The 25,353-nt window shown below is 41.6% G+C and overlaps 1 protein-coding gene across 2 annotated transcripts in view; it reads left to right on the top strand.

The window, feature by feature from the left end:
* Positions 1–25,353, top strand: part of SERINC5 (serine incorporator 5) — a 44,493-nt gene that overhangs the window by 9,276 nt on the left and 9,864 nt on the right. For both annotated transcript variants that reach the window (XM_083703618.1, XM_083703619.1), the window contains exons 2-9: positions 8,457–8,624; positions 12,999–13,177; positions 14,976–15,058; positions 19,126–19,219; positions 20,233–20,444; positions 21,717–21,812; positions 22,694–22,820; positions 24,301–24,367. In XM_083703618.1, coding sequence (XP_083559744.1) covers positions 8,457–8,624; positions 12,999–13,177; positions 14,976–15,058; positions 19,126–19,219; positions 20,233–20,444; positions 21,717–21,812; positions 22,694–22,820; positions 24,301–24,367 — 1,026 coding nt within the window. The remainder of the gene's footprint in view (positions 1–8,456; positions 8,625–12,998; positions 13,178–14,975; positions 15,059–19,125; positions 19,220–20,232; positions 20,445–21,716; positions 21,813–22,693; positions 22,821–24,300; positions 24,368–25,353) is intronic.

Below are 25,353 nucleotides of genomic sequence, written 5' to 3'. Positions count from 1 at the left end.
AGCTTGGAGAAGAGGAGGTTAAGGGGTGATATGATAGCCATGTTCAAATATATAAAAGGATGTCACATAGAGGAGGGAGAAAGGTTGTTTTCTGCTGCTCCAGAGAAGCGGACACAGAGCAATGGATCCAAACTACAAGAAAGAAGATTCCACCTAAACATTAAGAAGAACTTCCTGACAGTAAGAGCTGTTCGACAGTGGAATTTGCTGCCAAGGAGTGTGGTGGAGTCTCCTTCCTTGGAGGTCTTTAAGCAGAGGCTTGACAACCATATGTCAGGAGTGCTCTGATGGTGTTTCCTGCTTGGCAGGGGGTTGGACTTGATGGCCCTTGTGGTCTCTTCCAACTCTATGATTCTATGAGAAGCGGCTTAGTCATGCTGGCCACATGACCCGGAAGCTGTACGCTGGCTCCCTCGGCCAATAAAGCGAGATGAGCGCCGCAACCCCAGAGTCGGCTGGACCTAATGGTCAGGGGTCCCTTTACCTTTTTACTGTACAGAAAAGCTTGCAGTATAACCTAAACTATTAATAAAAATAATCTAGAAGATGTAGTTATCTTATCTCTGTTCATTATAGTTTAAAAGTTTAGGGCTTGCTGCTCTGTGAAGGGTAAAATGGGTTCTTAAATGGTGCAGCTTTTATGTCTGTCATAAAAGGTTTGTATTTGAAATACCTTTGCTTATCTTTACACTCACTAAACCTTAGGAAAGGGTAAACTTCACCCAGGAAAAATAGTATCAAATAAATTAGAATATTGAACACAAGCAACAGGAACAGAACTTAATAAACACAATTAATTGAAATTACATTACATGCCTCTCCCTAGTGTCCATCATCGCCATTAAAAGTTGCAGGGAACAGGGTTTCAACCAATTCCACATTAAATGTTGACTGTGCTTTTATAGGAACTTGGCTGTAAAATTGATTCTGGAACATAATCTATTTTAGGAATGGTTTCTGAGTTGTGATACAAGACAGGGAATGGTCTGGGCTTGTCCTAGGTATTGCATATTCAGTGCCTGGTGTGGAACAAAAACCAATGAGTGAGAACTACAAAAGACTTCATCACTTCAAATTGAGAGAGCAGGTCAGTCCATTCAAATATATCTCAAGTTACATTACTAAATCTAGCTGGCAATTGATACATTCCAACTACCTGTGTTAATGATATTATTTCGTAAGATAAACCCCTTCAGAGATTAAACTACATCTCTGAAATACAGCAGTTACTAAGGGGAGGTATTGCACGGATAAATGTTTGAATTGTATGCAAATGTAGTCAGCATTTAAAAAAATACTCCATACGCTGTAAGGACAGGATTTAGCCAGCTACAGTTTTAACTAGAATTCCTATGATCTCCTAAAACTATTGACCCAAAGGCCACAAAAATCCCCCTAAATCTTATTTAAAAATCTGGCATTGTCGGGATAAAGGAGATAAATGCTCTGCTGTTGTTCCCCTGAGAACACTTCACAGCTGTGACTGGACCAGCCAATCAATATTACCCCAGCAAGCGCTCCAGTAAAAAGCATTGTATGATGCTGTGGAGTGCTAGCCTTTGCTTACAGAATTGTACTGAGGGGTTAAGGCAGCAAATGCAAGCAAGTCAGTGGGACTTGCAAGCAAATCTGTTTAGGATCAGTGTGCCAGTTTTTACTGTTACTGTTTAGCTGTCTGCTTTCCTTCAACTTTTATGAAACAAATACTAAAAAGAAACCGAGAGCAAAGGGGGGGGGAATCTTAATCCTTCAATTGAGATGTTTTTACATTTAAATCCTTATGTGAACACAAACCAGCTATTTTAACTGTATGCTTAAAAAGTGCACGCCAGTAAGTTACTTGAAGTTCTTTCATGTTTCTGTATTTAATACAGTAAGCCTGCAATTTACACACATTAAATTTGTGCCCATTCCACTTTATGTGCTTGGCAAAAATAAAAACAAAAGGGGGGAAGGCATCTGGGGGGGGGGGAGAGGCTTTAGTAATCCCACTCACTATAGCACCCAATGTGCTTTGACTATACACAATTTTGGCTTTAGGCACTATCCCCAGAAACATAACCCCTATGTATGTTGTAGACTTACTGTACATGAATTGTTGCTGCTATTGCATTTGTATCCACCCTTTCTCCATGGAATTCAGATAGATTTCTTCAGATGTGAGCAGAAAGCCAGTAATATAGTGGTAGAGTGTCAGAATAGGACCTGGGAGACTAGAGTTCAAATCCCCACTCAGCCATGCAGCTCACTAGGTGATTATGGGCCAGTCACCAACTCTCAACCTAACCTACCTCACAGGGTTGCTGTGAGAATAATATGGAGACCTATGTAACCCACCTTGAGCATCTTGGAGGAAAAGTTGGGATATAAATGCAACAGCTATCTTTTTTTTCCCTCCTGGAATACCTCGGTTAGTAGGCCTGACTTTAAAGCTAAAATGCATTGCTTTCTTCTTTAATGGCTTCCAGTTGTAATCAAATAGTTACCTTGCAACTCCTTTCGTATTTGCATAAATATTCTATATACCGTAGTATTCTCTTTCCTTACAGTTTTCCTCTTACTCCTGCAGTCTTCATATGATGAGAAGCAAGCCAGAAGGTTCATTGTGGGTGGAACAGGGTTTAAAGATACTAGCAAAGCATGCTATATTTTGTCCTTAAAGGTAAAGGGACCCCTGACCATTAGATACAGTCGTGGCCGACTCTGGGGTTGCGGCGCTCATCTCGCTTTATTGGCCGAGGGAGCCGGTGTACAGCTTCCAGGTCATGTGGCCAGCATGACTAAGCCGCTTCTGGCGAACCAGAGCAGCACACGGAAACGCCGTTTACCTTCCCGCTGGAGCGGTACCTATTTATCTACTTGCACTTTGACGTGCTTTCGAACTGCTAGGTTGGCAGGAGCTGGGACCGAGCAACGGGAGCTCACCCCGTCGCAGGGATTCGAACCGCCAACCTTCTGATCGGCAAGTCCTAGGCTCTGTGGTTTAACCCACAGCACCACCTGTGTCCCTTTTTTTGCCCTTACCTTAGCATTATTCTAATAAACTTAGGGAAGTTGGTTCTCATCAGAAAAATAATGGATGCAGTACATAAATATAACTTGAAAGTATCTGGGCAAATGTAACTGGTTCAACTAGTTATTAAATGCTTGGAAGTAGTAGGGCAACTTCCTTTACATCTTAAGGAGGGGACAGCCTTCTCTCATTCTAGATTGCCAGATGTGAGAAATGTTGTTTACTTTATAGCTTTCCGTGCTTGTATGCCGATCATTATTTTTATTCTTATTTTTGCAACCTTACGGACCTGATAGCACCTTCTGAAAAATGAAGGGCTCATAGACTTTGTTAATAGCTTGCTGCCACATTTGTATATTCTTTTGGTATTTGATTGGTGGAAATATTTCTTTTTTATCTTTCCATATATTTATGACATGTAACCAACATTTTTTTTTTTTTGTAAGGACAATAGTGTGAAATGTGCTGCAGCTTTAGTCAACTGTTATTTTTATTTTTTTAAAAAAACAGGTTGGGTTAATGCACCTGCCTGCAAGATTACAATTTAATAAACCAAGGAATGAAGGGAATTGCAGTGCCATTTACTAGAAAGCCCCTTTTTTTCTATTAGCATATACGGTTATTCTGAGATGACAGTCAGTTCTTAAGTAGGTGAGAGATGAATTCAACTTCAGCAAACACAGAAATATCCACCTGTTGAAATTGTTGATAAGAAGGCTTAAGGCAAAATTCCAGTTGCTGTGTTCAGTGAAACCACTGGGTGTGACCTCTTCTACTGCAATGTTTCCTTTTTTTCATAATGTGTTTCTTTATACTCCTCAGAAGAGAGCTCAACACAAAAAAGCCGAATATAATAAAGCTGTTTCTTGCTTTAAAAAAAAAGTAGCTAAGCCAAATCAGAATACAGTATACGTTCCCTTTGATACTGTCCTTCTGAGAATGTTCATTGCTTCTATTGGTCTATAAGAGGGAAAGAAGGGGGGGGGGCTTCCCAAGTCCACTGCTGGGTAATACTTTTATTAGGATCAACCAAAAAGTCACAGCAATGTGGCAAACTGCTCAGTTCTCCAAAATTCTTCAACAGGATAGATGGTATACAAAGCAGGGGATGTCAGACCACCAATAGCAGTTTGAAGAACCTCCATAGTGCAGGATTATGGTTTGACTGTAATCTGCCCCACAGGTCCAGATGTGGATTTGGGCAGATGTTTTACAGAGGCCCAAAGCACCTAGCTGCAGGGATTCCAAAGGAGGATGAACGAAGTGCCAGTGATCCGTTCTAAAGCTTCACTTACAATGCAATGCAGAGATCCTCTTTGTTATGACTTGGGACAGACTCCAAAAACAGCAAGCGCAGAGCCAACCCCTTCCCATGAGGCTGGATGAGGTGGCTGCTTCAGGCGGCAGCCTTCAAGGAGCGTCACCCCAGTTCTGCGAACCAGCTTTGCTGCTCGTCTCCCTAGCCTCTAGGGGCAGAGAGCAACCAGCAGCAAAGCTCTGTGGAGCTTCTCCCCTCCTGCCAAGTTGGTGAGAGGGGGAAGCATTTCACCATCCAGCTTTGCCATCAGGCAAGGAGATGATTCCCCACTCCTGGCAGTGTGGCATGGTTTTGCACTGGCTTCTCTTGAAGGGAGTAGCCAATGAAAAGCCCTGCTGTCGAGTGAGAGGGGTTGGGGATTCAGAAAGGATCTACCTGCCTGATTGGGGAGACTCCTTGTGGAGTTTGCACTCTCATCACTGGGGCGGGGGTAGCAGAGGGGTGTTTCACTGCAGGTGCCAAAGCACCTCAGGCCCCCCATGACCAAGTGCATCATGACTGTCCATACCCGAGCAAGCATTACATGCTTTACTTACACAGAAACATTATATGTACGGTAGTCTGCCAGCTATAGTCTAGTAGTTAATCACACCTGCCTTTGTGGTCTGTTCCCAACTCCCTCCCATCCATTTGTCAGATGAGGGAATTGGTTGCAGGCATCCATGTTGCACAGGTAGCTCGCAACTCCCTAGGCCAAGCTCTCAAAGCAAGTAGATTTTGCAGCATGGACCAATTAGCACCAGGTTATCTTGACTACCAAATGCTGTTTACAGGCCTTGTGGGACCGTTTCACTGCCTGGCTTTGCACAGACTGATAAGCTGTTATTGCATGTTGAACTCAACAGGAGCATGATATGCTAAAGTAAGGTCTGGGATGGTGTAGTAAAGCTTTGCCAAACCAATGTGGTGGCACATCTTTACATGAGAGTCACCATGTTGAACATGGATGGGAAGGCTGTGGCTCTCGAGATCTTGCCAAACTCACAATTTTTATCAGCCTCAACCAGCATGGCCAAAGGTCAACAAAACCTGGTGGACCATAGGTTTCCTACCCCTGATGCAGAATAATTTAAAGTGACAGTTGTGATATCTAAACCAGTCTTCTTCTGGCATAGTTCATTTACCAGGCCAACAATGTTTTTGTGTGGTAATGGCAAAGGCACACTCTTCTTCCTTTGAGGATATAGATAGTGCCACATGTGACATACCGGTAGGTCCTCTGTGTGAGTGCCCAGTTTACATTGTCTCCTACCTTTTTTGATAACACCCATATGCCACCCACATGGAGAGGGCCAGTCAACATATGACATAGGGGACATGCCCCCAGGACACAGCTCTGCAGTGAAATATGCTAAAGAGATAATTATGTATAGAAAGTGTAAGGGATAATATATTCTTATATTAGCTTTTAATGTTCGGATGTGTTTGTCTAGAATGATGACTGAGCGACATCCCTAATACTTTGTATTTCCCTATCATACCTTATTCAATGCCAGAATTTATACAGTATGCCAGCTAGCACTGAATTTCCTTGTGTCCCATGCTTGTTTGGTTTGGTGTGTTTTTTCCCATATTAAGTGAAACAGAGCTCTTTTGTTAAGATGATCTAACTCTTCACCATTCAGTCTGTCACAAAAGCTTCACAGTGTGTAGTAAATTAATAATGGTTCAGTAAGGCTATTCAGTCGATTCTTGCGTGTTTTTGGATGGCATGAAGTAAGGGCAAGCCTCTAGGTTCCTGTTTACTCAGTGGAAACAAATAGAATTGGTGGGAGTTTTTGTCTGAGTAAAAAAATAGGGAAAAGCTTTACTCTTAAGCCTGGAAGGGTCTGAGTTGTAAGGCTTGGCTTTCAACATTGTCAGAAGTAATTGGTATTAAATACCGTACATGGATTGTGTTTTGCTTGTGATATGCCTTTCTACAACATAATCCATTTTTCTTATACAAATAATTCTATCTGTAAAATATTTAGAATGTATTTGATCAGGTGCCCCTGTCAAAATTTTCCTGCCACCACCAAGCACCATTTCCCTACAGAACTTTTCTTTCTGACTCTTGTCACTCTGGCTCTGCCAGATCCTAAGGACTACTAAGATCAGTGAACACCAGGGCCAGCCATGATGGACCACTGCAGCAGCTAATTTTGGCTCTGAGCAACTTTGGTTTGGTATGGAGAGGTTGAGAAGATGCATGTGTGAGATCTTGGCTGACAAGGAGATTTAAGCTTTAACAAAAGATAGGGGCAGATGTAACCTACATGTTACATTAATGGTACGATTAGCAATCTCACTGTAGGTTTTACAAAATTAAATTCCTTGCATATGTAGGCAGCATTTGACATCAGCATAGTCGTGAATGGGAAGGGGAGGTTTAAGCCTTACCTCCACATTTGCAATCCTACCCCACAATGTGGCCATTAACACTGGGGGAAACACACTTGATTTTTACCAAGATTGTAAAGAATTAAACTTTTTTTTTCTTGACCACTGCAGTGCAAATGAGTCTCTCCTCTCACACACACACACCAAAAAGAAAACCTCACTTATTTTGAGACATCCACAACATGGTTGGTAATCATTACATTAATGTAGCAGGAGCTGTCAACTTTTTTAAGACCGGTGGTGCATTTTGAATTTTTGAGCCGGCGATGTGGATAACATCCCATTTGGTCACTTAGAATCATAGAATCGTAGAGTTGGAAGGGACCAAGATGGTCATCTAGTCCAACCCCCTGCAATGCAGAAATCTTTTTGCTCAAGGTGGGGCTTGAACCCACGATCCTGAGATTAAGAGTCTCATGCTCTGCTGACTGAGCTGTCTACTTCTTGGTCCCTTTTCTTGGGTTTCTCACATATATAGAGGCAGAAAGAAAAAGTGCCTGCATGGACACACTTTGCTTTTTTGACGTATGTGGTTCAAAGCTGGATCAAGTAGAACTAAACAGAGCCCTGAAAAGCACATAAAGCTGAAAGAGGAAGTGAGAAAGAGTGTCACTCTTTCAACTTCTTTCAGTTCAGTTGTTTCTCTGGAGAAAAGTTAACCACCATCGCCATCCCATAACCAAGGGGGCTAACCACCTTCACTACCTCATGACCAAGCAGGGCAATAATAATACAGTGGTACCTCTAGTTAAATACTTAATTCATTCCGGAGGTCCATTCTTAACCTGAAACTCTTCTTAACCTGAAGCACCACTTTAGCTAATGGGGCCTCCTGCTGCTGCCGCACCGACGGAGCATGATTTCTGTTCTCATCCTGAAGCAAAGTTCTTAACCTGAGGTACTATTTCTGGGTTAGCGGACTCTGTAACCTGAAACGTATGTAACCTGAAGCGTATGTAACCCGAGGTACCACTGTACTATGATTGGAAAGTTTATTCATTTATTTGTCTAAACTTTAATAAAATATATCAAGGTGGCTTTCAGTATTATTTTTTTAAAACTACAACAATAGTATATAAAGACCCATAAAACATCAGTAGATACTGGTTGGTTAAAAAGCAACATATTGTGGAGGCTTGTCTAAACAGTACATTTTTCAGAAGACATCTGAAAGAAGGCAGGGATTATTCCTGCCAAATTCCTACAGATAGGGAGTTCCACAGGGCAGGACCTGCCACACTAAAGGCTCCATCCCTAGTGAAAATGAAGGCTAACCAAACCACCAGAAGTGCCCCACCAGAGAAGCTCTATGTGATCAAGGTTGGAGTATAAGGGATCAGATGCTCCTTCAGATACTTTGAAACCCAAGTTGTGTGTGGGACCTCAAGGCCACCCTTGCCAAATCGGTGACATCATAATGCATAGCTTGGCCTATGTGATTAGAACTTGGAGGTGCCAGTTACACATTTCTCTGTGAAGAAAGTGGGTAAACAAAGAGGATAGGAAAACCTTGTTTCCATCTGTAATCAAGTGGGGTGAAGGGGTAGAGTGTCAAAGTCTAGTTGCACTAGCAATTAGGTTTGCTCTCCCATTCCACCATATGCAGTATTGGAATCTTTAGTAGCTCTTGGTGCACCTATTAAAAACATCTCTCTGGATTATAGTAAATGATCAATGAACCGTGTTCGCTGATGTAAAAATTATAACAATGTTAACCTTTTTATTATTATTGATTTCTTCTAGTTGGCCTGCTGTTGTGGCACTGCTCCGTGTTCACTCTGCTGCAAATGCTGCCCAAAGATAAAGCAATCCACTAGCACCCGCTTTATGTATGCACTGTACTTCATCTTGGTGACTCTCATCTGTTGCATCATGATGTCGGAGACGGTAGCAAAAGAAATGAAAGCACATGTAAGTAACTGGGTTTTTTAAGGAAGGAGAGGGCAGGTGCTGATACCGGTTGTTAAATGGAATGAAGATGACCGTGTCATTTCCAGTAAAAAGCACGTGTTAAACTTGGCTCGTGACAGAGGTTTGGGCGGAGAAACTATAATTATTAAATTGCTGGACCCTATCATTTGCATGATCTATGTTCCAAATTAGCATTAAAATGTTTAGTGTGTTTTTGTTTTATTAAAAATCCCACTACTGTCCTAAGAATGTTAAAGGCTCACTGTCTGTTGATTTCATCCTGTGTTTTGCTTTGAAAACTGAGAAGTAGGAAGAGCCAGGAGGAGTAGGAAGGGACAGTACAAAGGGTAATTGTTTGAATGAAGGCAAAAGATTACGGGCTCTCTGAAACTTGAGTGTTTGGCAGATTTAAAAGAGAGAACACAAGTGACTCAAGCAGGTCCTTTGTTGGAACTCTTAGCCTCTTTCTTGTGCTCTAATGTTCTGTAGCAACGTGTAGAAAACTCAAGGGCCTCTCAAGTTTATTGTGTAATAGAACAGATCCAGAAGCAATAATTGCTCTTCTGCAGAGAGGAATACTGAATTCTGGTTTTCTCACTCTTTTTTCCATCTCCATCCTGATTTTAATGCAACTGCTGTTCCCATTCATTCAGCTGGAAAATGATTGCATTATTATAATGATTGCCAGTTACAGACAGCTCTGACACATGCATATGAAGGATTGACATAACCATGGGGCTGAATCTCTAGTCTGCAGACAATACAGTTTATACAAATACCAGAACTGCAGTTTTCCTCATGCTTGTCTGGAAGGAAGGCTCACAGATAAACAGTTGATTACAATTCAGGCATCATTGTAAGAAGCAGGGCAGATGTCAATGAGGTAGGGATGGGAAGAGAGAAGCCTGAAAACTCTGCAGAGGTATTTTCTTTTCATGTTTGCTGCCTGTACAATGGTACCTGGGGTTACAGATGCTTCGGGCTACAAACTCCGCTAACCAGGAAGTGTTGCTCCAGGTTAAGAACTTTGCTCGAGGATAAGAGCAGAAATCGCGCGCCAACAGCGCAGCGGCAGCAGGAGGCCCCATTAGCAAAAGTGTGCCTCAGGTTAAGAACCGTTTCAGACTTCTGGAACAAATTAAGTTCTTAACCCAAGGTACCACTGTAGAAGAAAGAAATACTGTACTTCTTCCATTGTTCTGTACAGAGCTGGGACAAAAGTGACCTGATTGCATAAGCAACCCTATCTGCAGGTGTGTTTGCGAAGCAGAGAGAACAAGAAGTACACCAGAGAATCTGCCTTTGCCACTTGATCAGGATTGGGGGGCTGGCCTTCAGCAGGGAGTTATGAGTAGTTGTGACAGCTCCCTTTGATTCTTCATGCCTCCTTCTGACTTGATTTTGTTTGCTTAGTTTTCTGCAGTCTCCAGACTTGGCTAACCTGTAGTTTGGGGTCTTGATCTAGCCACCATAAGAAATTTTTTTCTGCCCCCTTCCCACAAAAGAACCCACTATTCATGGCAAAAAGTTATTAAGAAAAATAAAAGCAGACACAGCGCTGAAGTCAGTGGAGCTCAGCATCCCGATGGGGATATAAGTTGCTCTCTCCCCAGTCATATTGATCATATGATCAGAGAGAAGGCAATAATTACCCCTCTTTAGCTGTTCTTCACAGATTAGGAGAGTCTCTCTCCTCTCCCCCACCTCCTGTTCTTCGGTGGGAAGAGAGGGAGAGGTAGCCAAACCCGTTGCTGGCATTTAGTCCCAGGATTTGTGCAGTCCTTGGATCAAGAAAAGTTGGCCACCCCTGGCATAAGCAGTTCTTCTTCTGGAAAATCTTTAGTAGTAGTGTTCATCACTGCATATTGGTACGGAAAACACCAGGCTAGGGCAGCTACAGTATTCTGGTCTGATTTTTATAAATGAAAGTGTTTGCTTTTTCAAGACTGATGTTCTGGAAAATGTTTATTAAATGTTTCCAGAGCTTAACAAAACAGTGTGGAGTAACATGCTTCCTCAGCAATTTAGCAAAGGACTGATAATGTTGGCCAAGATAATGTTGGCCAAAAGACTTAATTCTTTAGTTGCCAAACTGCCTTCTTTTTATAGACTTCCATCCTCAGTTTTGTAATTGCTTTAATTCACCCCTTAGTGAAAGTGGCCTTAGACTTTCATCAGTCAAAGCAGTCATTTGATGGTGATACTTGATTTCTAAGTTTTGTGCCCTTTAAGTTGGGACATGGGTGGTGCTGTGGGTTAAACCACAGAGCCTAGGACTTGCCGATCAGAAGGTCGGCAGTTCGAATCCCCGTGACGGATGCTGTTGCTCGGTCCCTGCTCCTGCCAACCTAGCAATTCGAAAGCATGTCAAAGTGCAAGTAGATCAATAGGTATCGCTCCGGTGGGAAGGTAAACGGCGTTTCCGTGTGCTGCTCTGGTTCGCCAGAAGCGGCTTAGTCATGCTGGCCACATGACCCGGAAGCTGTACGCCAGCTCCCTCGGCCAATAAAGCGAGATGAGCGCCGCAACCCCAGAGTTGGCCACAACTGGACCTAATGGTCAGGGGTCCCTTTGCCCTTTACATTTAAGTTTTTTATACAAAGCCCAGATTCCAAATTTTGTGGTTTTGCTAGCCCTACAACTGAGTGGAGATTTGAACCTGGCACTCTCTGGTCCTGGTCAGACACTCAAAGGTTTCATCCGCACTTAGCTTTTGTCCCTTGCTTTATAGGCAGAGGTCCATGCTTTACTGGTCTGTGTCCAATAGCTCTGCCCTTCCCTACTCCGGCCGCCATTTTCCCCAGAAAAACCTGCTCTTTAACTCTGAATCATAACAAATGGCAATTTGGGTTTTCTGTGCATTCCCATTTGCTCTGATGCAGCAGTAAAGAGTGGGTTTTCATGGGGAAAGTGTTGGGGCATAAAGAAAGTACACTCCAACAGGGAATGATAAAGTGTGGACCTGTGTCTAGAAATATGGCACAAAAGCAAGTCTGAATGAGCCTACATATTACACGTGGTTCTGAATTCAGAGCTTGTTTTATGGCTCTTTGGATCATGGCCAAGGTTTGGAGCTGTTGGCATAAGCAAACAGAAGTATTTCCTATATCTCAGAATAATTATATTATGTTCCTACCAGGCATAGTCTACATCTTGCATATTTTCCCTTATCCAGAGACCGTTTAAGTGAAAATATTTTTCTATACGTTGTTTTCTTCCAACTCTGCAAGCTGGGTTTAGCCTTGGAAGAGGTTCTTGGAGAGTTGGCTCTGTTCATAAGAGGGAAAAGGGAGTGTTAATGGTGTTCTGTTCAGCTGTGATAAAAAGTTCAGTTAGTCGACACACATGAGGATATAGAGAGGCCTTTATTTTATTGTAAATGCTTGTATTTGTATACCAGTGCTTCTATTTTCAGGCTGCCTTGGTTGTGAAGGGGTGGGAACCAGTCTTCATAGGGGACACAGCTGAAGTATAGAGCTTCAGATCAGAAGCTTGCTTTGTAAGATGTGTTTTCTGAGCATAACTCCACATTCGTGTGGTGAGCTTGAGACCAGAATGCGTAGCTGGCTGTTCTTTTTCCATGAGCGAAAGCACGGCCACAAAAGCAAATATTGAGTAAACGAGAGCTGGAATTTTCCCCACCTTTCTGGTATTTTATTTCTGTAACAGTTTTGTAACTAATAAGCATTTCATGCTGTTGGGAGTTGTTGGGGTTTTTTGGGTGGGGATATTTTTCTGTTGTAAAATAATTTTTAAAAATATTTTATTCTTACTACTGTATATTGTTGTGAGCTCTCTTGGTATTATCAATGAAAGGCGATACAGAAATGTTTCAAACAAATAAACTAAACAACACTAAATTACGAGTGAGCAGCCTGTGACCCTCCAAATGCCACTGAATTCCATCAGCCTAAACCAGCATGAAGAATGGTGAGAAATGACAGGAGCTGAATCTAGCAATATCTGAAACGTCACAGGTTTCCTACCTGGATTTGTTCAGGATCATCCATGTAGCACTTAAACATAGTTTAGTGTTACAAGTGATCATGGCCAATCTTTCTGGCATGCTGTTAATGAATACCTTTATTGGAAAATACAATTATTCCACAAAAGAACATGTAACTTAATTTCTAAATAAAGAACTGGCATATCTCAATATTTCCCTCCCAAAACATCTCATATCACCGCTATAATGCACAGATTGGAGTTTTGTTTGAAATTCTGATCCTCTGGCAAATGTCTGAAGGTAAATTTAACCAGAATTCTGGGTTGGCAACTCTGGTCGCATCGCCTAATGAACTGAAAGTTTCTTGAACTGGGTGTTGTTGTTTTCATACCACGTATATCTAAATTTGTCTTACTGTTCTGTTTCAGATTCCCTTTTATGGCACACTATGCCAACATATTCAGGCAGGTGACTCATGTGAGAAGCTGGTGGGGTACTCTGCAGTTTATCGAGTGAGCTTCGGAATGGCCTGCTTCTTCTTCATCTTCTTCTTACTCACCATCAAAATCAACAATAGCAAAAGTTGCCGTGCATACATGCACAATGGGTAAGCCAAATGGCTGTCTTTTTTGTTTTGCACTAATTTAAACACTCACTATTCTAAGCTGCTGGATTTCTTCACAATCTAAATATGTAGTGCTTAGTGCTTTTTTACCATCCATGTTTATTATTATTATTATTTTATTTTATTTATTAAACTTATTAATTGCTTGTCACTCAAAGGTCTCCAAGCAACTTACATGCAATATATAATACCACAGGGAGAAAGGGGGGTGGGAATAATATAATACTATAATATTTCATATAATATAACATCCATGGGGAAATAAATATACCAGCAATATGCTACTATTTATACGGCTTAATGATATGCAATTAATAAGCAAAGAAATAATCTTACCCACTAATTTAGATGATGATGATGATGATGATGATGATTTAATACCCCGGCCATCTGGCTTGGTTTTCCCAGCCATTCTGCGCAACTCCTAACAGAATATTAAAAACATGATAAAACATCAAACTTCCCTAAACAGGGCTGACTTCAGATGTCTTCTAAAAGTCAGATAGTTGTTTCTTTCCTTGACATCTGATGGGAGGGCATTCCACAAGGTGGGCACCACTACTGAGAAGGCCCTCTGCCTGGTGATTCCCTGTAACCTCAATTCTCACAGTGAAGAAACCACCAGAAGGTCCTTGGAGCTGGACCTCAGTGTCTGAGCTGAATGGGCTAATCTCAGCCTCCCCCTCCCCACCCAGAAGTCTGGTGTCAAGGCCAGCTATTACAAGTGAGGGGTAGGTGGGTCCAGTATCCTCCCTGGATGGCCCCGTGTCTCCTCTTCCTTCAGGGGGAGCAGAGCAAAGCAGGAAGATGGTTACAAATGTTTTATGAGCTTTGCACTTTACCCAGCTACCGTTCCTCTCCTGCTGAAAGCTCTTTGCGGCTTTGCCATTTTTTAAAGAAACCCTGAGCATATTCATAGCACTGAATAAACAATACTAGCAGAAATTCATTTTCCAGTGCTATATATACCCACCTCTCCTCCTCCTATGTTTGCATGGATTTCTTTGCTGACTTCCTGTCATTTTCATTAGATCACACACACACCATTCTTAAAGCATAAAAAAACCCTAAATGTATTTAAAGTGCACACAAGGTGTGTCTCATTCAGGATGGATAGTCAAGTCTGAATGACAGTGTTCATAGTGATGAGGACTCTTTCCTTGTTTTATTTTGCTTTCCTGTGCAATTGTGTGCCACCTTTTACAGTGCAATAGCTGTGGTGTCTTTTGGTTTGTTTGTGCTTATTTCAGATCCTATGGTACATTGCAAAAAATAGCAGCCACACAGTTAATAGGGAATACACTGTTTGCACTGTCTCTTTCTAAACCCCATCTTGATGGAACTCATATATGTTCTCTCTTCAGACACAGCCGCAATGGCTATGTTCCATCTTCCACTGTCAGACTAATATGTCCCTGAATACCAGTTGCTGGGAAGCACAAGTTGGTAGAGTGTTCTTGCATTCAAGTCCTGCTATGGGGCTTCCCATAGTTGGCTGGCCACTGTGAGAACAGGATGCTGGACCAGTGAGCCATTGGCCTGATCCAGTAGGGCTCTTCTTAAATCCTTTGAACTGGGGAGCGTAGCAGAAGAAACACAAGAATAAGTGAGAAACCAGCCGATTTCTTTTCATTTCCTTGTATTTATAAGGAGAGGTGATATTGCTTAAGTTACCTCTGCCCCTCTTCATACAGGTTAATAAACAATGAACCTAGAATGGGTTATCTGATTTTCACAGCTTAAGTAAATTAAATTCTCTGTGTTTGTTTTTCCTCTTCAGATTTTGGTTCATTAAACTTCTAGTCTTGGCCGCCATGTGCTCAGGAGCCTTTTTCATTCCCGACCAGGATACCTTTCTTAAAGGTACTGACTTTAAAAGAATGGTGTGTGTTTTCCCTTCATCTATTACAAGGATGGTGAACCTGTGGCCTTCTTGATGTTACTGGACTCCAGCTTCCATGACCGCCAGCAAGCATGGCCAGTGTTTTGGGATGGTGATGGTTAGAGTCTAGGGAGCTTCTTCTAGGAGGCACTGGTCCTCTATCTCTGATCCACTGAGTATCAATTGATAGCAGATAACCAGAGATGCTAGGGACGCGGGTGGCGCTGTGGGTTAAACCACAGAGCCTAGGGCTTGCCGATCAGAAGGTCAGTGGTTCGAATCCCCGCGACGGGGTGAGCTCCCATTGCTTGGTCCCTGCTCCTGCCAACCTAGCAGTTCGAAAGCACATCAAAGTGCAAGTAGATAAATAGGCACTGCTCTGGCGGGAAGGTAAACGGTGTTTCCGTGTGCTGCTCTGGTTCTCCAGAAGCGGCTTAGTCATGCTGGCCACATGACCCGGAAGCTGTACGCCGGCTCCCTCGGCTTATAAAGCGAGATGAGCGCCGCAACCCCAGAGTCATCCGTGATTGGACCCTAATGGTCAGGGGTCACTTTACCTTTAACCAGAGATGCTAAATTGGTTATGGATGACATCTGGCACAGTCCTTTTGAGGGAGAGTGAGAAACAGTTGAAGCATGGTGCTGTTTTTTCTCATCTGCTCGACCTTTGGAAGAAATAAGCAGGAGCAGAGTGACAGGAGTAGGGACTGGATGTCCACGCTGCAGATGCAAGACAGACAAGGAGAGTGTTTGTGTGAAATGTAATAGTTTGGACAAGAGCAGATGAAGTTAGGCTCATGCACTATTATACCACTTTAACAGTCATGGCTCCCCCTGTCCTAGGATTCTTTGGAGGAAAGCAATGCCTGTTAAAGTGGTACGAGAGTCCATTAAATGTATGATGTTGCTGTGACCAGAATCTCTTTCAAGGTTGTGCCTGAGAAACAGGCCTGCAAGCCTACCAGCAACTTGTGCAAAAATTAAAAAGCCAAACTCTAAAAGGCCTAACTATACAATAATTCATTAAACACATTTGCGTCTTTAAAAATGATGTATGGCAACAGGAGTGGGGACAAGACCTGATTCACGCTAGAAACCAATGGAGGAGAATTTGACTAATGTATTTTAATGTATTTTTAATATTTTGTTGAAAGCCACCCAGAGTGGCTGGGGAAACCCAGCCAGATGGGCGGGGTGGTAATAATAATAATAATAATTAGTATTAGTATTAGTATTATTTACTCTCCCGCACCAAAATAAAGCTGCAGTTTGTCACAGTAGGGAAGTTGCAATTGATGCCAATTACATCTTTCCTCTCAGGGCAGTTGAGTTGGAACTTTGAATTGTGAATGCAGCAAAGAGGGATAAGGTTAAGGTAAAGGTACCCCTGCCCGTGCGGGCCAGTCGTGTCCGACTCTAGGGTTGTACGCCCATCTCACTTAAGAGGCCGGGGCCCAGCGCTGTCTGGAGACACTTCCAGGTCACGTGGCCAGCGTGATGAAGCTGCTCTGGCGAGCCAGCACCAGCGCAGCACACGGAAACGCCGTTTACCTTCCCACTAGAAAGCGGTACCTATTTAGCTACTTGCACTTAGGGGTGCTTTCGAACTGCTAGGTGGGCAAGAGCAGGGACTGAAAGACGGGAGCTCACCCCGCCGCGGGGATTCGAACCGCCGACCATACGATCGGCAAGTCCTAGGCACTGAGGTCCTAGGCACTTAGCCTCCCTCTAACCCCAGTTAGCTTCCCTCTAACCCCAGCCATGCTTCCCCTAGCTCCCTAGAAACTGCAAGTGCAAACTGCATGTTTAACATAGCAAATAAGTTTTGCTTATCCCTCCCCCCTTCAGAAAAATACCCTGTTGAGCACTTGCAGCTGCAGGATGCTCCTTCTCTCCTTAACTTAAAGTGCCATACATCAGGGCTACACAAATACAGCATTTATCCACTTCATTCATAATGTGTGGGTGGGTGGTTTATGATATGAGGCAGAAAACCTTTCATCACTTTATTGCTGTTTGAAAATATGGTTTATATCTGCCCCACCCCCCAACATGTTAGGTGCATATTTTCAAGCAGCAAAACTCCCAATGAATGCAGGAGCAATGATTCACTATGGAATGTGAAAGACCTTGTTGGTATGTCAAGCCTGATATGATTAGCTCAGTCTAAGCATATTAGTACAGCTGGACTACATTGCTTGCAGTAGTCAGTGATTTGTTCTGTTCTTCATGTGGAACAATTAAACCAAACTGCATTTGATCTAGCGCTGCTAAAAGTCAGCAGCAATTTCAGTTAAAGTCTTCCACAATTTCATTAGTTTCCAAATTTACGATGTCTAGTAGTGCAAAATTAGATTTCTTGCAGAGCTTTCATTTCATTATTGTAAGATCCTGTGTCTGAACAGCAGTTCTTATCAATTAAGATAATTTGTTGTTTGTCAGAAATGCTGGCAGATGGCAATCTCCAAATCCTCTAGGTCTAGGAGGAGAAAAATACATGATAGTTTAGGCTACATGTAGAATATCCCAAGGCTTTAGAGATAAGAAGGTGCTTTTATTAACTAGTTTAGGCTGTAGGCACTCACACATGCAATTGCAGGATATCTAATTACTTGTCCATAAAATGAGACACCTTTTGAAAAATCAAGACATGAAGAAGGACAGCTTCAAAGTCTGCAGCTCCATTCCCATTCACTTCCTTGCTTTTTCAGTCCACTAACTGGAGAGAAACCAGTCATGTTGGTGGAGCACATGTTACTAGGCCTTGTAATGAAGTTTAGCTGCACTGAGCAGTCTCAATGGAGTAACACACAGCCCCATCTTGCAGCCCCTCCATGCTTTTGTATGTGCCTATAATTTAATTGGCTTTTTGATTTGAGTACTTTTTAAAATGTGAGGACCTAAGCTGCATTGCTGAGATTTTGTATGTGGTTTGCACAGAAAACCGTTGCTGATTAGATTGTCCCCCACATATAATTTATATATTGAACAAAATGTTAATGTTGGTTAGCCCTTCTCTTTCATTAAAAATATGCTGTGTGTGTTTTTGGAGTGCTAAGGAACAGTGCGCATACAATTATGAATCTGCCCTTTTGGTGGGAATACAGTAAAGCCATCTAAATTTGAATCTGGAGGTAAACATCTGGTTTCAACCACAAACTGCTGTTTGGGGTTGTCTTATAAAGGCCCTTTGGGGCTCTTATGCTTCACTTTCTTTCGGTTCTAAGTATAGAAAGTCTAAATAAAGGTGCTTAAGTATACAGTTTTGTATGCGCTACCCAATATAGTTTTAATTCTGGGTAGCTCTGCAAGAGAAATATTTTGCTGTTGAGTTGCCTTATTTTGAGTAATATTTATATCCTCCTTTGTGCTTATATGTCTTTTAAATAAAACTTTTTAAATGTAATATTTATTTATTTAAAACGCATTTCCAAATGACTTAATGTTTAAAAATCCTTAAACGGTATACAAAGATCCAACATAAAAACAGTTGTAACATAAAAAATAAAAATAAAACAGTACTTGTTTCCTACTTTGTTACATTGTTTTTAAATGGACGCATTGTAATCTCAGTTTTGAGAATTACGGTAGTTGCAAAATGTTTTAAAATCCTCAGAATTTTAGATCTGATACTGCTTTATCCTACCAAACGATGCACATTCTTCTCTTCATGAAGTAGTGATTGCAGTCATATTGCAGTGTTGAAAATGTAAAATGGGCTGGAACATGGATCGGGGAGCCTGGGACTATCTGGTGCTGCTGGACTCCAACTCCCATAATCTCTTGCAATTGGCCATGCTGCCTGAAACTGGTAGGAGCTGGAGTCCAGCAACATCAGACCACACTTTTCCCATTCTTAGGCTAGTTGACAGAATATTGGACCATCAGAAATCTGCCAAATACAATTTTGGAGTGCACTTTTTGTGAGCCAGTTTCTTTCCGGTTTTTGGCATGAATTCATTGCTTTAAAAAAAGAACCTGTATAGTGAATAAAATAATTCATTTATCTGAGTAAAAACTGACAATGCAACTCTTTACTGTCCTACAGCATGGCGTTATGTAGGTGCTGCAGGAGGGTTCCTCTTTATCCTCATTCAACTCATCCTGCTTGTAGAATTTGCCCACAAATGGAATAAGAACTGGTATGTATCTTGCACATGCATGCATTTGTGTGAGCTTCTATATTGCCTTGAATAGCAGCTGTGATCAAATTTAGCATTTGTATCAGGCATTCTCATATTATATCTTTTAGAGTGCTTCTTTCTTATCCATGCTGCTTCCTTTATTCCTGACTCTGGGGTTTGGTTTGTTTTTTTTGTTTTTTGTTATTTTGGTCTTTCACTTACTATTTATTACAAGCTGTTTCTTTGAGTGACTATCACAGTTTTTATCGCTGCAGAAAACTTTCACATGCATGGTGCAACAGTGCCTTCATTACTCTTTTTCATTCCACAAACGTTAGAAATGCATGGACTTTGGAAGAGAAAGAAATGTAAACCTCTTGAGATTTCTGCATTATACTCAAATGCTGGGGGGGGGGGCAGTGTTTGCCTCTCTGAGGAGTCCTCAACCCTTGTACTTTTGGCAAACGTGCTGACGATTGGTTGCTTCATTGATGTGCGATTGGGTGTGTTGGTCCTGCAAGTGAATGATTTTCGCCTCCCCTCCAAAACAACTCTGGGCAATTTCCCCCCATTTTATCAATTTGGAGTCCCAAAAAAGAGGAGGCGTCTTATACATGGGGGCATCTTATACACGGAAAGATATGGTAGTTTTTGTGCTTCCCAATAGATCCTGTTCTGCTTCATTCCGCTGGACCCAAATTCATTTTCATGGAACCAAGCACTGACTTTTCTAGCCATGAAGGTTCATCCTATAGCTGGTCACAATTTACTGTACAGTATTATAATCCCTCCAGACATGCATAGACCATATCAGTTTGTGAATCCTGTATGCAGTAGGCCATGCTCACTTCAAATAATTAAGGCATGGCTTGTTCTTCTTTAGAAATGTCCATTGTATTAAACAATATAAATACAGCAAATTTCCCCCATAATGAACTATCCTCATGGGGATATCTCTTGACAATGAATCCATAGAATTCATTTGCTTTCCCTTCAGCTAAATACATGCTGCCCTTTTCTTTCCCCAACAGGACATCTGGCACAAGGCACAATAAGCTCTGGTATGGCTCCTTAGCTCTTGTGACTCTCATTTTGTACTCCGTCGCTGTTGGAGCTCTGATTGTGATGGCTGTCTTTTACACACGTGCCGATGGCTGCAATTTTAACAAGATCCTGCTTGGCGTCAATGGCGGCTTGTGCTTGCTTATTTCAATGATAGCCATCTCGCCTTGTGTCCAAAACCGTAAGCAAGCTCTTTTGGTCTGGTATTACTTTAGCTGGGACTACTGTTGATTTCCTTGGCCGTAACTGAACCTCAATATATTTAGAAGTAGAATTTTGTCTGCATTTTGGGACTTGTCTGTTTGTCACCCAGCAGCTGAATTTCTGTTGTGTAAAATAATCCGCCAGCACCCACTGTCAATTCTGACAGCCCATCTGTATAAGCCTGCTGTATAGCCCCATCAGGTCACAGCACTGCTGTGGCTTACCTGCATGCATCAATTTGCCATATGTATTGAGAGGAAGGACTGTAGCTTAGTTGCAGAACACATCCTTGGCATGCAGAGGGTCCCTAGATCAATTCCTGGCATCTCCAGTTAAAAAAGGATCGGATAGCAGATGCTGTTAAATGCATATTTCTGAGAACCACTGCCATGCTGGACTAGAGGAATGAATAGGCAGCCTTCTAGAGGAATCTTTGCATTATTATTACTACTTATTGGTTGGGGCCAGACTAACAGCACAATCCAAACCCAAGATCCACCAGGATGTGCAAGCTTAGAGCAGGCAGATCTTGGAGGGATGGTGTAACTTTCTCAACCCAGCTGAACTGGAGCTAATCTGACTCAGTTGGCAGAATCTATGCTGGTGTAAAATCCCCAGAAAAGTTCATTCTTGGGGTGAGGCAAGGAGAGACTTAAGCCAGAATTGTCGGCAGAACTTAGAGCACCAAAAAGGTTGGTGTAAATCAAACTCAATTTTAAAGGTTTGTTTTCCTTTTACCAGACTTAGGCTGCCTCAGCTCTGCTTCTGAACAAAATTTGGAATAGGGATAACTTATGCCATCTTAATTTAAGCCAGGATAAATTTTGCCAGCTTCCTGTGCTTAGAATTACATAATTAGTCATGCTTATAATAGACTCATCGAAATCAGTGAGACTTAAGTTAGTGATAGTTTCACAGAGGTTTTAAGTTCAATGCTCCTCTTGGCCATTTAAGACTTGCTTATCCATTTGAGTCTTTAATATCAAGCCTTTGGTGACAGAAAACATTCAGAGATGTAAATGAGTTAGGGTAACTCTGAGTCCCCCTTCCCAGCTATGAGAGCAAATTGTATCGTGTCTTTTACTTGCCACTTTTGGAAAAATCAAATTATAAAAATCGCAGTAGGAATTAGTGGGTTAGATCCAAAGCTTTTGTTAAAAAAGAAAATATACATTTCCATTCTCTAAAAGCTTTTCAAAAATATATTAAAACAATTATTATTAATAATATTCCTTTTTTTTAAGTTTAGGTCAGCCACATTCTGGCTTGCTGCAATCAGGCATTATCAGCTGCTATGTCATGTATCTCACCTTTTCATCTCTTTCAAGCAAACCACCAGAAACTAGTAAGTTTAGTTTGGATCAGGAATTATATGTGCATTTACACCAATGGCAATATAAAGGTCTCTGCTTCACTTGATAGTATACTGCTGTAGTATTCATATCAGGACATGAATCTATCCTATATAGTTCAGGCTATGCCAGCCTTGCCTAGCCTGGTCTCCTATAACTCTCATCATCTCTGATAATCGGCCCTGTTGGTTGAGGCTGAAGGAAACTGTAGGCTTAACTATCTGGAAGGCACTAGGCTGGGGAAGGTTAATATATATATATTAGCTTCAGCTGATACATAGAATGTAGAGTTTTCTTCAGTTTTATTTCTAGCAATTTAAAAAAAATGAAATACTTTAATGTTTTGTTTGGAAGATGTTATATGATTACTACTGGGGGTTTATTTTTAGAATATGATGTGTCACTAACTCAAAAAAATGAGAAAGAATGTTTTGGGGGGTGTAGAACAGGCATGGGAAACCTATGGCCTTCCAGGTGTTGTTGGACTCCAACTGCCATCAAGGTCCCCAATCAGCATGGCCAATGGTCAGGGATGATGAGAATTGTAGTCCAACAACATCTAGAACGCTACAGTTTCCCACTCTTGGTGCAGAGTGTAATAGCTGGTTGTTGGGGTGAGTGGGGGAAAGTGATGCTTTTCAGACCTTGCCATTTAGTCATAATGGCATGAATAAAAGTGAAGAATGAATGAATGAATGCAGCAAACCATAAAATAGAAAAGAACAACAGCAAGTTTAGCCTTTTCAGTAGTACACTGTGTTTCATTATGGATCATATAGATTTTATTAATTTAAAAATACAGTTTTAGGATGTATCAAATCATATAACTGAAAGATAAAATGAGCCATGCCAATTGTGATTTTTTTTTTCCAAGTCCTAGATGAGAATCAGAAGAACATCACGATCTGTGTACCTGAATTTAGCCAGGGGCTACAAACGGATGAAAACTTGGTGACTGGACTGGGTACTGCCATCCTGTTCTGCTGCATTTTATATTCTTGGTATGTCTTGAGTTGCAGTTGTAATGAAGTATTCAAGTAACTGAATAGAATTAGAAAACTTGCATCAGTCTACTTTATTTGGCCCTATAATCAGCAGGAGAAGTCTTATTGGTGGTGCTGTCACTGGGTGCTGCCCAGTTTGTGCTGACCTATAGCAGGGCCTTCCTGGTGATGGTTCCCCATTTGTTGAATATCCCGCTTCCCCACTGTGAAATGCATCTTTCCATTGTGGTTAACATTAAAACATTCCTGTTAGTTGATTGTTCCTGGCAATCTTAGCTGGTTTTAAATGCTTTTAGATGTTCTTAATAGTTTTAGTTGTTTTTATCTAATTGCCTTGTTTTGCTTTGTTGTTTCCTATCATGAGCTTCTCTGGGAGGATTGAGGGGGCAGAAATTTAACTAATAAATACTTCTGAGGGAGGTAGCAGTTATTATTTGGCACCAATTCAACATACAATTTGATGTCTGCTAAATGTAAATTGGCGTGTGTAAATTATGAAGCTACTATATAAGTGAACAGTAAGGCAGGGAGTCCCCATTTATATGCTTGGGTCAGTACAGAGGTACCATCCTAAAGAGATGATGATACAATCTTTGTAGTTTAATTAGAGTCCATTAAGAGGCCATATTATTGCTGGTATTCTAATAGAAATTATGGTACTAGAGTAAAAATGTTTACACAGTGCATAGAGATCCATCATACCAGTATTATGTAATCTTCCTAATAGTGTTTCTCTAGTACAACATGTACATTTTTTCCTTGCCTTGATGTAAGAGGGCATTTACATACTGTTTCTCTCAAAGAACATGAATGAGTGAAATAGGCTCTAAAGTAGTACAAAACCATTAAAACTGAAGTTTCCTCCCACTAGAGTGGTCTTTACAAAATCTGAATGGTATGTCCTTTTGGTGTGTAGTATTTGATTTTGAAGAAACACTAAACTGGTAAAATATCTGTCCCCTTCATCTCGAAACCTCTAGTGGAAGATTGATTAAACCTGTGGGAAGAGTACGTCTGCCGTGCTCATTCATATACAGATACAAGTTTTTACTGGGGCTGTGCACCAGATTCAGCTGGTCCAAACCAAATTAGACCAATTTTGGGGTATCTGGTTTTGGGTTGGACCACCTGGAGCAATGCAGAGCTATCAGGAGTGAAGCATTGGGTGCAAAGACTGAAGGGGTCTGTTTTGCCAGTGTGTTCCTTGTTTTCTCTAATGTCTGGCAAACTATTAGGAAACACCATTTCTACAGAGGTTTCTGGTTGCAGCAGGAGTCTGTCTTCCCCAAAGGGTCAACTTCTATTAAACAATCCTTTTGGAGCTATCGGGCCTCCTCTGTTCCATTGAATTCATTTGGGACTAGTGCCTTCCAGAAATTATTCAACCTATTGTTAGAAAAGATGTCTCTTCAGCAAGGCTGCTTCTAAGAATGACGCATTCCCACTGATTAATTTCTGCTTTCCTGTTTGTGTCTAGCTTGACCTCAACAACGCGTGCAAGCTCTGAAGCCCTGAGAGGAATATATGCCACACCAGAAACTGAAGTGAGTTAACATTTTTCTTTGTTCTGCAGTATGTCTCTTTCTGCCAAGTCCATGCACTCTCTCATGGAAAGTTCCATATGCTCCACACATACACATTTGCAGTTTCCTCATTAGAATTTACAAGATACTAGGTACAAGCATAACACATTCTTGTTCTGTGCAAAAACTCAGGACTGTTTCAATATTATTGTAGAACATGATCGAATGTTGGCATTGTGGTGGTCACATTGAAGAAACTGCAAACTATACCTGTCTTTGCTCTGCAAGATGTTTTTAAGCTTTGGTACTTGATCTTTCTCCTCATAAGTCACTGATATCAAGCTCTTGTTATCTTTTAAGAACTGTAGCCCCCACAAAGCAGTTACAACCTGCTCCCCAAGTTCTCTCATGTGGCTAAAAGCTCCCAGGTTTATTTGCCTGGATCTCGCTGGAAAAGTCTCACTTGCTCAAACTTACTGTTCATTGGGCTGCTACCTTGGTGGTGTGATATCCCTCCCACTAAAGAAAAATCTTCTGCATAGCCAAACTTCCACATTACAGTGGTAACACATGTATGCAAATGTCAGTCATGTGGTTTGACCAGATTTTGTGTTTAGTTCTTATGCCAGTGTATAAGCAGTTGTGTAAGTTTCTAGGAGTTTCTGGTACTTAGCTGAAAATATGTTCAGGCAGTGCTGATCTCCAGTTGGAGGCAGGAACCTGAATTCAAGTGGTTATGCACAGGCTTAAGGAGAGTCATCTACACACAAAATTGCATATTTGCTTTGTTGTAATTGCACCTTCTTTTTAAAAAGTTTGTTGTGCAATTCAAACAACTGAGGCTCATCTGGCAAATAAACATACCTTCAGAAAGTATAAACAATGAGAGGGGGGAATCCTGTGTGCTTCAAAGTATGGGAGCTGCCTAGTCCTTGCTCCCCCATACACACACACAGTAGTGTGGTAGGGGGAGTGAGGGAAAATTGTTTTATAGCACGATCTGTCTA

The sequence above is a fragment of the Podarcis gaigeae genome (genome assembly GCF_964106915.1).
Source record: "Podarcis gaigeae genome assembly, chromosome: 11".
Taxonomy (NCBI): Eukaryota; Metazoa; Chordata; class Lepidosauria; order Squamata; family Lacertidae; genus Podarcis; species Podarcis gaigeae.
Note: the sequence above shows the minus strand (reverse complement) of the source record. Positions and strands in the feature narration are given on the sequence as shown.